The 13,097-nt window shown below is 43.1% G+C and overlaps 1 protein-coding gene across 1 annotated transcript in view; it reads left to right on the top strand.

Annotated features, from left to right (window-relative positions):
- The window catches only part of C2H9orf85 (chromosome 2 C9orf85 homolog), a 55,284-nt gene extending 45,860 nt beyond the window's left edge, over positions 1-9,424 (top strand). Inside the window, exons 3-4 of the mRNA XM_032891714.1 lie at positions 7,899-8,012; positions 8,445-9,424. Of these exons, the coding sequence (XP_032747605.1) occupies positions 7,899-8,012; positions 8,445-8,589 (259 nt within the window). The 3' untranslated portion in view covers positions 8,590-9,424. The remainder of the gene's footprint in view (positions 1-7,898; positions 8,013-8,444) is intronic.
- Positions 9,425-13,097: the final 3,673 nt, after the last annotated feature.

The following is a 13,097-nucleotide window of genomic DNA, read 5'->3' as shown; positions in this document are numbered from 1 at the left end:
CAGCATGAGAAGTGTTTAATAATTGTGCTTTCATTGAAGGGGTTTTTAATTATCTGTAGGCGTGTGCGTCAGCATGTCTCCACAGAAGCCAGAGGTGGTGGATTCCTTGTAACTAGAGTTACAAGCGGTTGTAAGCCACTTCATGAGTATGCTGGGAACCAAGCTCAAGTCCTCTGGAACAGAGGCTAATACTCTGAAGCAGGGAGCCATCCCTCTAGCTCCTTCAGGGATATTTAACAATTCTTCATTTGTGGCCTTCTCTGTGTATAATTGCAGGCATTGCCAGTGTGTAGTTTATCTGAAAATCCAGGTCAGTTTGTGATGACAGAGGCTAATGAGTAAGGATTGTTCAGCAAGGTATGCTCTCTGGCAGAATCTCTTTTGTTTGTTTGGTTTGGTTTTGGTTTTTAGAGACAGGGTTTCCCTGTGTAGCCTTGGCTGCCCTAGAACTTGCTCTGTAGACCAGGCAGACCTCAAACTTAGAGATCCCCCTGCCTCTGCCTCTCAAGTGCTGGGATTAAAGGAGTGAGCCACCATTGCCCGGCTAAGAATCTAGAGTCTAAAGTTAGTAAAGCCTGAACTGTAGGCTTTTCCATCTCCTTCCTGTTCCTCCATCCCTCATACACATGGTAGTGATGCACTGTAAACCGGTGAGTTCACCCTGCAACTGGGTGCTTCCTTCACCACACCCCCAGTACAATAGGACTTACGGAGACTGAGGGTGACTCTGTCCATCATCTGGGATTAGAAACTGCTTTGTTATTATAGAACACTTCCCATTTCTCAGATTTTCAAAATGTGTTTACTATTTAGGCTTGGAGAATGATGTCTCTTCTAAGATGAGAAATTATTTTCTGTTGTGGTATAATTCATAAGAATTATTTCAAGCATTCTTTATAGAGACTTGTCAGGAAGCTGACAGTTTGGAGAAACCGGAAAAAGATAAATGAAAAGATCTTAACTATTTAGACCAGGCTTGCCTAGAGAGGTTGTCTTAGTCAGTTGGCTGTTGCTGTGATGAAACACCACGCTCCGAAAGCCAAGAGGAAAGGTTTTAGTCAGCCTAAGCTTCCTCATCACAGCCCATCACTGTGGGAGTCAGTTTAGGCAGGAGCCAGTGCAGAGGCCATGGAGGATGCTGCTTACTGGCTGGTTCCTCATGGCTTGTCCAGCCTGCTTACTTATAGAACTCAGAACCACCAGCTCAGGGATGGCACCAACCACAATGGGCGGAGCCCTCCCCCATTATTCATTAATTTTAAAAATGTGCTCCAGGTTTGCCTACAGCCTGATTCTATAGAGGCATTTTCTTAATTGAGTTTCCCTCCTCTCAGAAACTTTCCAGTACAGAGATCTTGGAGCTAACATCTAGATGAATCTGTCCATTTTTTTTTCAGCAAGTAGATAATTAAGATCCTTACATTAAACTTATCCTTTCAAAGCTATCATAGAAGTGGGTGTTGGTGACACTTACTTAAAACCAAGGTACTTGGGAAGTAAAGACAGGAGAATCAAGAATTAAAGGTTGTTGTACATCAGGAGTTAAATGTTGTTGTTCTTGGCTATATTGTGAGTTTGAGGCCAGCTTGGGCTGTGAGAGTCCCTGTCTTAAAGGAAGGAAGCCTCTGTTACATAATTACCTATACCACCCCTTAAAGGGTGAACCTGAAGAGGTGGCACCAAAAACATCTGGGCGTCTGACCCTTTGGCGAGCAAAGAACACACTCAGAATTAGGTTCCAGGCTTTTTCTCGTAGTCACTCCTTTCTGGCTCTATTTTACTGTCAGACTGTTAAGGTTTAACATGACTATTTATCATATCTTGAACAATTCCTGTATCTTAAATAAACTAAAACAAACATTTTATAGAATGAAAATACACCTACTAAAAAACCATGTCTTTGTGAACATTTTTTTAAACTATAAGAACCAAGAGACTGAGCTGGATCTAAAAGACAATTTACTATAATTGTTTTATTAGGAACACTAAATATTGTTCTTATTTAAGCAGTAGACACCATGAACTCACACCATGCAACAGACATCACTCAAGGGGTCTATCGGGAGAGGGGCATATGCCAAGGCTGGCTCTGAGGGAGAGGGTGGGAAGGGAGAGAGGGAGCAAAGAGGAGGCACTTTTATAGTGGGGTATAGCACATGCGCACTGGGAGAATAAGAGACTTTCGACCGTGGAAATGAGACTCATTTGGCCATTGCTGGACAAGAATTGTGGCTCAATTATTTTAGATAGCATCTTTAATATACAAGTCACTATGAAAAAAAAAAAAAAAAAAAAAAAGATAGGAAGAGTATTTGCTAGCAAGGAACTTGTTCGGTTGGAGTCCCAGGCTTGTCCTCCCCACATGGTCGAGCAAATTCCATTCCTCCCTCTTCAACCCCACTCACTCAGAAAGCCCCACCACCAACAGAAAAGTTGCCAAAAAGCTCAGTCCTGCATTCCTAACAGCTGTCCCATTCCCCTTCATCCGAAGTCATCAACCCCCCCGCCACACACACACACACACACACACCACCCACACACACGTCGTTTCCCTTTGCCCACAATTTATAAAGAACTCCCCTGTCATAGTCTACCCTCAACTTCTTCCTTTCGTGTCCCCTGAAGCTGGTGAACTTGCCTGGTGGCCCAGTCTCAAATAAACCTGCCTTTTTTACTTTGAATTCAACTTGAATTGGCTTATTCATCTGGTGCAGAAAACCTATAGAATTTACTCTCTGGATATATGGGTGTACAGGCTTTTCCCAAGCATAAGTGGTAGTTATTAGTAAAGGGGGAGACCTGGGCATATAGGACAAAACTGCAGTAGAATAAAACAAGAAAATCAAGAAAAGAGGTCCTGAGTCATGACTGGGCAGTGACATGTGTGATGTTTGCAGAAAACCTTGTGAAGAGTGACCTGGGAAAGAAGGGAAGGTGAGGGGAGCGCACCCACCTACCTTCCCACATCCCACCCTTACAGACAGGGCAGGTCTTACAGCTTCTCCAAATTAATTTGTTCTGTTTTGTTGTTTGAGAAGACATGGTGCCCTTTAGACACTTCGGCCTCATTTCTGCCGCCTCGGCCTCCCCAGTGCAGGAATGACTGGGGAGCCATGGAAATGAATACTATTTGGGCAGTTGGGAAGATGGCTCAGAGGTTAAGAGCACTGGCTGCTTTTACAGAGGACCTTGGTTGCCACCTGTAACTCCTGTTCCAGGGCTCTGGTACCCTCTTCTGACTTCCACAGGGACCAGGCTTACACATGTCGAACAGACATGCATCCAGGCAAAACATTCATACAATAAAAATGAATAAAGAAAAAATTTTAAAAGGATCACTAATCAGCTGAGTAGAAGAAGAAAAATAGGAGGAAAAAGCAGCAGCAACCACCACTGTAGGCATGTATGGTAGGGAGGTGGCGGTGCACACCTTTAATCCTGGCGCCCAGGAGGCAGAGGCAGGTAGATCTCCAAGTTTGAGTCCAGTCTTGTCTACAGAGCAAGTTCCCAGACAGCAAAGGCTACACAGGGAAACTTTGTCTCAGGGGGAAAAAAAGAGTGGGAGGGGACTTGGTTGACCTCAGATATATACATAATGAACAGAAAATGGACTCATTTCTGATCTGAGTACTGGATCAACTTTTTAAATTTTTATTCTTTCATCAAAATAAACATCTATTACCATTATATAAGTATTACAAGGCCGAGCCCCACGAGTCCCTTGCGTAAAGCATGTGAGACTGTCTGCTCGGCCTCTGCCTGTGCCTCTCATTTCCAGCATCTCACCAGTGAGGTGCTCTGACGGAGGGTAGCCTGGTCTACAGAGTAAGTTCCTGGACAGCCAGGGCTGTATAGAGTCCCAGCTCAAAATAATACTGGTAGTAATAATGACAATAATAAATAATTATTCCAGGCCAGGCTACTACTGCAATAAAGGGAGGTGGTATTTTACCTGTCTGTTAGGTTTAGGGTATGTAAAGTGGAAACACCAGGAAGTTAATTGTAACCACTACATGAGGTATTTGGAATGGAAGCAGGGTGTAAGAGTTTCCTTTAAAAGCATTTTAAAATCTAGTAGGTGCTAATCCCATAGTTCAGTTTTAGACTCTTTTTTTTTTTTTTTGGTTCTTTTTTTAGGAGCTGGGGACCGAACCCAGGGCCTTGCGCTTCCTAGGCAAGCGCTCTACCACTGAGCTAAATCCCCAACCCTAGACTCTCCTTATTGTAAACAACATAGCTTGCTTAGTGCCTCTGCAGGAAGTATCTCGAAGATCTGCCAGTATTAAGTTTCTCTCATTTGCATACCAAAGGGTGAGGCCCTGACAGTCACTGTTTACCAAGGTGCCCAGTCATCCTGTGTGCTAATACCACATGGGCTAATTATGGCCATGTTAGACTAAAATAACCAGGAAATCGAGGCAGAACTACAAAAGCAGCAGAGGGAAGTTTGTTCCTGTAACTATTAAAGAATGATAAGGAAAAGGCCTGAGATTTTTAACTGAATTTGTAGCCATGAGCACAGTGTAATTCAGATGTCCTCGGTCCCAGTGACACTGGCTTTTCATGCTGAGGGAAATAAGCAACTTGGGACCCATTCAGAAGAGTGCAACTCAAAAGACTTTTGCGGACTTTTAAAGATGATGTAATGAAGATGTCAGAGCTGAGCTAGTCTCTCATTCCAGTCCTACTTCTCCTGGTCGTCTTTCTGCAGCTTCATTTTCAAACTGTTTTCTAGAGCTTACTGTGGTAGACTGAAAACTCCCCAGTCTCCTGGTTCAGTTCCTAAATAGTCAGCACTTACTTTTCCTTTTCTGTTTCACATTGTAAATAAACTATTCTATTTTTAAAGATGTGTGTTACTGATTCCTTTGTCAGTAAATAGGGTTTATAAGAACAATTTGTGTTTAATTTACCACTTTTCCTATTCAACCGATTAGTTGTAATATGTACATAGCCAAAATAGCTTAAGTGCTTGTTTTCTGGCAGTTTGAGCTCTCTCTCTCTCTCTCTCTCTCTCTCTCTCTCTCTCTCTCTCTCTCTCTCACACACACACACACACACACACACACACACACACACACGTTGGGAGTAAAGGAGGGAGAGGGAGAGAATATGAAAAGGAGGGAAACAGGATTGACACACATACTATAAATTTAGCAAATTTTTTCAAGGAAAAAAGAAATATTTAGATGAATTTCAAGTTATTTCTTACCACAAAGTGATGTGAGGTATAAGGAAAAGGACTCTGGAGTGCTTAACGGTTCATAGCTAGTTTTAAAGATTTAAAATCACTTTTGGGTTTTAAGCAATTGAAATGGCTGCCCTATTAAAGTGCTACATCAACTGTTCCCCTGTTTAGGTTTAAAACTGAGTGGTTTGGGTTTTTGTTAAAAAAGCAGACCTCTGGTAGCTTGGGGAACCTCCTCTCCTTTACTCAGACGTACGTAAAGCCTAGCGTATGTATTTTGAAAGAAAAGGCACACTCACACCCCCTTGGGAGACACAAAATGAAGACTGAAGAACGTTGTCTGCCACCGACGTAGCTGACCCTTGAGAACTGAGTCTCTTTCCTGTCCACTCAGGAATATTACCTAACAGGACTTGGTGTTCCGAAGGAAGGAATTTCACTTTGGAAGATGGTGCTTGCTTTCAGCAGCGTTCAGATTTCATTTTGTTCTCAGAATTGGTCATTGTAACCTCCACCAGGGCTGGGAAACCCCCACTTAGGAATGGAGATCTTTTTATTATGATGGATATCAAGAGTTCTCAAATGTTTGTGGGCATAAGAATTCATTGAAGAATTCAGCAGACTCATGGGGTCATTCCCAAGGTTCTGGTTATGTAAAATGGATGGAGCCTAGGGATCTGCATTTAACAAGCTCTGCTGATGTGTGATTCTTAGAGTCACCTTTGCTGGAGCAGATGGCTCCTGGCCGGAAAATAATGGAGCCATTTTAAAGATTTCCATGTAAATCTTAACACTGATAGCTCCCATGAATTCAGTTTTAACCCTGCACTAGCAACTTAGAAAACACTTAAAGATCTGTTGATTCCAGAGGTTTTTAGCATGAGACAGAAAATGCTTTCATTTTCTTGAATTCTCAGAAGACCTAAAGCAAGAGAGATTAGCATTATTTTAGGATGTTAAGAAATTAAAGCTGAAAATGTTACAGTCCATTGGAGTGATTGGGACTTTTTTCCTCATGGTCCTGATGATGTGATCTTTAAATACAGAAGAATTTAGTAAAGCCTTTTAGCATAATATAATCCAAATATATCCAAACAGTTTACCACAAAAGTTTTAGTAACTTCTTTTACCTCCTGTTGAAGGTTTTTATTATCTTAAGTTTTGCTTCAATCTAATGTCCCACAGTTGAGGCCCTTTGTATAATTTGCAGTGTACAGCTGAAGTTTTAGCTTACAAAGTTGTTAGGTCAGCATTGGGAGGAAGATAAAGAAATTGCAATTACCCAAGAATTTCTTGTCAACTTAGAGTCAGTCTTACCCTTGCTAATGGCTGGCAAACACTGATGTGTTCCTTCCCTGTGCACTGCATTCCTGAATGCCAGACATAGGGACTCCACATTGTGGGACCCAGGGTCTCCTGCTGAGGGGGCATCCACCAAAAGGGATGCAGCGGAGTTTTATGCACTGACCAGCTGAAAACATTTAGGGTGTGCTTCATTTTACCTCTTTAAAATTAGCTAAACCATCGTTAATATTTAGACAGGGTTTTATATGAGTGTAGTTTTCATTTTTCTTGACTAAAGATGTCATGGTAAGAGTATTGGGTTGTATGTAAATTTAGGACATGTGAGTAGTAAATATGTGGGCTTTGGGGGCTGGACAGATGACTCGGTAGCCAAGAGCACTTGATGTGCAAGCGTGAACAGTTTGCTTTCTGACCCTGGACGAGGGACTGAGGTCTATGTTTTATATATCAAAGCAGACCTGCCCTGGTTCTCCCAGCTGGGCTCTCCCAGCATCCCTCAATTCCTGCCTGCCCCGCCCCGCCCCGCCCTGCCCCAAGTTGAACTTGCCAGCCCAGGGGCTGGGCCCTTCCCTGAGAAACTCCTTTCTATATTATATATTCTAGACATTTTGAGTTCTCTCTCTCTCTCTCTCTCTCTCTCTCTCTCTCTCTCTCTCTCTCTCTCTCTCTCCTCGCCTCTCCTCGCCTCTTCTCTCTGCCCTTGTCCATTCTCTGTTTTTCTCCCTGCCTTCTCCCCGCGGTGTCTCCCCTGGTCTCAATCTTTGGGGCTATGCTAAACCTGGCATTAATATAATCTCTTGGCTCATTTCACCGTCGGGGAAATAGCCTATCAAGCTCTGATCCTAGCATTCGCATTAGAGAAGATGGTTGTTTTTCCTACAGGTCCCGTTGACTCCAGTTCTATGAGCGTAGAGACAGGAGGGTCACTGAGGGTTGCTGGCTGCAGCCTAGCTCCAGGTTCAGAGAGACCCTGTCAGAAACAGGGAGGAAGGGAGTGATAAGCAGGACACGCATGTGCTGGGTTAAAGGTGCACGTCACTGTGCTTTCCCTGTGTTTGCTAAGCTTTGCATGTATCAGCTGCACTGGAGAAAAGTCCAAGTCACAGTCCCACACTGCCACCCATGCAGACTAAGAAGTTCTTTTCCAAGATTTACTTTGAGGTGAAGCTTGGACTCTTTACAGGGGGAAAAAAAGAAGCAAAGCTGAATCAGGAAGCAAGTCTGTAAACGTAACTGTTAGAAAGAGAGGTGCCAGGAAACAGTGAGTTTGAAGAGTGCCGCTTTGAACAGTACTGTGTGTACAGTACTGTGTGTACAGCACTTCGGAATGGCATTGCTTAAAAGGCTTCTAAGAAACAAGAGAAGTGCTTTACATCAAGAATCTAATTCTCTCTTCTTCTTTCAGTGTTAAATGTTTACAGAAGACAGTAAAGGATTCTTACCACATAATGTGTAGACCATGTGCCTGCAAACTTGAAGTTTGTGCAAAATGTGGAAAGGAAGAAGAAATTGTTATTCCGTGAGTACTGCCTTTCACACTGGAATTTGTGTCTATAATTAATACACAGGCTTTCTCTTACATAGCACTAACAGTTTAATACAAGCACTTTTCTACAGAACAGGAGAAGGGTTACGGTTTTATTAAATTTTCTATTATAGTATAAAATGACATGGATTTAAGAACATTAGCTCTGGCCTTGAGTCATCTTCGTCACTCACTTCATAGCAATCCTCCCTAATGGGCTTCCTTTACTAACTCCTCGGAGCCCTCTCTCCTGACAGCAGCTAGAATCTGCTGACTCGAGTTTTAAGATAGCCCTTAGAGTTTTTCTCTGTTCTTTCTGGAGGCTCCTGATAGGAAGCAGACTAGTAAAGGCTATGTTAACCACCTCTATTAGATAGTGAAGCCTAGATAATAATGATCGACTTTTCTTCTTTTTCTTTCTTTTAGGTTTAATAAAGAACCAGAACCTTCAGAAAATACTGAAAGTGAAGGTTCCAACCATAGAAGAAGCTGCAAACGGAAGGAAGACAGTGATGAGGACTTAGATGCTGAGTCTGACTCAGAGGGCGAGGACGAGGACAGTCAGGCCTGACTCCACCGAGTCAGGTGCAGAGGGCGTCAGAAAAGGCTGTTCCAGTAGGCAGAACTGGCTCAGGAGCAGCGTCAGTCACTTACAACATTTGAGTATCAGAATCTTAAAGGTTTTCACAGTAACTCAAGCTGCATATGCAGAATATGTGTGGGCACACTATGGCATGTCGTATAAGACCTATAGAAATTGTTTAGAAAAACGTATTACCTAATGTGTTAAGAATTGGTGGTTGTATCAGAACTCTCTCATGGAAAACTGAGATGACTGACCTCGGGTGTATGACTTCTTTAGCAAAAGTCCCCTTAAATCTTACCAAGCAAAACAGTTCATTTTCACACACACACACACACACACAATCTTATGTAATGATTTTCCTTCAAAAATGTTTTTATATACTTCATCCCATTTTTTTTAACCTTTCCCAGGTTTGGAAATATATTTTTAGAAAAATGCGTAGACTGTATAGTTACTATCTAGAAAGGAACATCCAGCATTCATACCGGAATGGAGACACTCGCAGTCTCAGAAGCCCCTGTGAAGTTCTTCCCATCAGCTTATCCTTCCCAGATTCCATCATCCTGAGTTGTCACTTTACTGTCAGTGCTTTCATTGTAATCAGTGTCGGTTAGCTTCATGTGATTGTTGAAGTCTGTGCCCGTGTGTGTAAAACCCCAAAGCTACAGGAAGTGGCTCTCTTTAACTAGATTCTGAATTTTAATATTTTACTGTGTTTTCTTTGTGCCTTAAGTTCTACTAGTGTATATATGATTCATATGTACATGTATGTGGGTGTATATATTTGCTGAGCCATTGAAATAAATGGGAAGCCGTGGTTTTCTGTGTCTTGTTGTTATAAAAGCTTAGAGACTGATTTTCCCTAATACACAGTACCCATCTAAAGTGAAGCAGAAATGGAAATTTTATTTAAGATATTTTACTTTAGGCTTAAGCTCAAGGCTTAAGAGAGGGGCTCAGAGGAAAGTAAGGCATACTCAAGAGTGTGAGTGTGGGCTTTGAGTCACAGACAGTAGGGTATACCACGCATGGACATGAGCCCCACATGGGAGAGCAAGCAGGTAACTGTCTTGGCATTAGCCATACAAACGTACTCATGGTTGCATCTCAAGTTTCCTAAGTGTGTAATCCCCTGGTCACAGCACTTAGTATTTGGGTTTATCGCTCTGGGAGTAAAAGTCCATCCTGGTGGTGAGGCATGGCAGCCTGCAGCCACAGCAGCTGGAAGTGACCTGGAAGGGGAGCTGTCCTTTAAACTCTCATAGCCGACCTCCAGCGACACACTTCCTCCAACAAAGGTGCACCTTCCAGACTTCCCCAACCATGGCCACCAACCAGGGATCAGGGGTTCAAATATCTGCTCGATGTCTGTATTCTCAATCAAACACTACAATAAAACAGCTGTTTTTCTTCTCTTTCTCGGTGTGGTGGCCCTGCCCTGAATGGTATTATGATCTGGTCGTGTAGAGCAGAAACCACTGCGTAAGTGTTTAGTGCAGGCCCTTGCTACATAAGGGGGTTCTGATGAAACTCCTGAAAATGACAGCTTTGTGGCCAGGAAGGAGACAGACCTCCAACAGTTGGTCGTGCGGAAGTCCTTGCTCTGCTGCCAGCAAAGGCTTCAACTAGATTCCAGAGCAAACTTTGGGGGACTTTTTTGTTGTTGTTTGTTATGTTTTGTCTCCAAATTCTCCCTGTATCCGGCCTTAATAGCCAATTTGAATGTGTGCAGCAGTGTCCCTTGGTTACTATTTATATTTCCCTAAGTGTTAGTTAACCAGCGTACACTGGCTGCCTGGAACTCGGGCTGCTGGTGGCTTCACTGTTACTGGTTCTTTACCCTGGGAGAAATGCGTAAGGAAGAGCTTCACCTAGAGGCCCACACCACACCTACACTTTAACTCTTCAGTTCGTAGAGTAGTTACTTTGTTTTGCTTTGGGAAGTAGGCCTTATTATATTTAGTTCTTTATGTTTCTTTAAGAATTATTCTTTCTAAAGGCAGGCGGGTGACACGTGCTGTAATAGTTGCTCTTAGGAGGCAGAGGCAGGCAGGTCTCAGGTTGGAGGCCAGCCTGCTCTGCATAGAGAGTTCCAGGATTGACACACTACACTGGAAAATCATAGGTTTATCCTTTCTAGCCTACACAATCTTTTCCTGGAGTTCAGTATATGGAAATGAAATGTGTTTTATTATATTGTAATGATTCGGTATATAGTGAAAGTTGCCCTGCCTTGATAATCACCAGATAATCAGAACCATTGCATCTGAATATATCAGGGTTATAACAGAAGCCCCAACTATAATCATGCACTTCATAGACCCTTTTTAGAAATCCCAGTTCCTAGACATTGTGATGCATTTCCTTCCCCTGGCTTATAGACCTCTTTTTTTGTTTGTTTGATTTTTGTTTTGTTTTGTTTTGTTTTGTTTCTTCCTCAGTTCTTAGCTGATTCTGTTTGTTGGGTACAGAAGATAGTTGCATGTAGTAAAAAGCCGTTTCTTTCATGCTTACCATATACAGACCTGATTGTTGAATTTCCTTCTTCACAGGCTTTTGCAACTAGAGGTAACATGTGAGGGGATTCTAGGAAAGAATTACCAAGAAAAAGAAACAGTTCGGCTCTTCCTGCCTCAATGTGCTGTGAGAAGACGTGACTAGAACCTGTAGCCATTGTGAGGAAATGCATTGAGCTGCAGAGACAGCGGCCCAGTTCCATGATGCTAGTCGGAAGCTGCTGACCTCGGGAATCTTGGGCCCACCCCAACCTCCCAGTGCTTGTGAGGGAAATAAATGTCTTCACAAGCTACTGCCCGCCAGAAATCCAGTTATTTGCAGCCAGCATTCCAGCTGACACCAAAACAATTTTGTGACACCTGATCTATTGCACTTAAAGCTGTGGCAGCAAGAAATAAATTCTTATATTAAATACAATTAATTGGCAAGGAAGCTTTGTCAGTTTGAGTGCCCGTCTTCATTCTACAACAGAACTTTCACATTAAATTGCTGGGAATCACATGGTAGCAGTTGTACTCGTAGATTCTAGGCGTTTGCACACATTAACACATTTAACTAGAATTTCCCTTGCAGTGATGATCTGTTAATGAATGGAGACAGACAGTAAGCAGTATACCCTACTCCATGAGTCGAGGTGTGAGGGAGTCAGCCCAGTGGGCTAGAGGTACGGCTCAAGTAGATGAGGAGTGAGAAGTGATTTTTTTTTTTTTATTAACTTGAGTATTTCTTATTTACATTTCGAGTGTTTTTCCCTTTCCCGGTTTCCAGGCCAACATTCCCCAACCCCTCCCCCTCCCCCTCTTTATGGGTGTTCCCCTCCCCATCCTCCCCCCCATTGCTGCCCTCGCCCCAACAATCATGTTCACTGGGGGTTCAGTCTTAGCAGGACCCAGGGCTTCCCCTTCCACTGGTGCTCTTACTAGGATATTCAATGCTACCTATGAGTTCAGAGTCCAGGGTCAGTCCATGTATAGTCTTTAGGTAGTGGCTTAGTCCCTGGAAGCTCTGGTTGCTTGGCATAGTGTCCCCTTGGAAAGCCCATTTGTGGGCTGGAGAGATCGCTCAGGGTTAAGACCCATCTCATCTATGGCTGCTCTTCTAGAGGACCCAGGTTCAATTTCTAGCACCCACATTGGCAGCTCATAACTGCCTGTAACTCAAGTTTCAGACACTTCAACAACTTCATACTGATTACATGCAGGTAAAACATGAATGTACATGAAATAAAAATCAATTATTTAAGAAAGGAAAGAGAGGGGCTGGGGATTTGGCTCAGTGGTAGAGTGCTTACCTAGGAAGCGCAAGGCCCTGGTTCGGTCCCCAGTTCGAAAAAAAAACCAAAAAAAAAAAAAAAAAAAAAAAAGGAAAGAGAAAGACTCGTTTGTGCAAAGAGGGGTAAGGACATGAGAATGCTCCAGGCAGAGAAAACCCAGGCAGGGAAGCCTCAAATGGAAGGCGGGTTGGTGTGTTCAAGGAGCTACAAGGAGGAATCTGGTTACTTCAGAGCCCTTAAGAGATGAGACCAGTGTGTGACCTCAGGCCAGCACATGCCGAGCAGAGTGGACTCCTGTAGGACCAGCGCTGAAGAAGTGAAGGCAGGAAGGCTTGGAGTCAGCCTCTGCTGTACCCTGAGTTCGAGGCCAGTCTGGGCTACCTAAGACCCTGCCTCATGAAAGAAAATATTTTTATCTTTTACGATTTTGTTTCAGACTTTTGACTATTTCACCAATGTGAATGTTTATTCTATGCGGCGTTTTCTGAGCTCCTGAGATCTGCTGGTACCTTTAATATCAGACTCAGAAAACTGCCACCCATTATTTCTGCTGATAGTGTTTCTATTCCTTTTTTTGGGACTCACTCCAGTGCTGATCCTGGGAGATCCACCGTGAGCTGTATCCTCTGTACTTAAGCAAGTTTCCTGTTTGCCTTTCTTTGCATCCGTGAGTCCTCTAGAGAGTTGTAGATTAATGTCTTCA

This window comes from Rattus rattus, chromosome 2 (genome assembly GCF_011064425.1).
Source record: "Rattus rattus isolate New Zealand chromosome 2, Rrattus_CSIRO_v1, whole genome shotgun sequence".
Lineage (NCBI taxonomy): Eukaryota > Metazoa > Chordata > Mammalia > Rodentia > Muridae > Rattus > Rattus rattus.
This window is presented reverse-complemented; position numbering and strand designations above follow the sequence as displayed.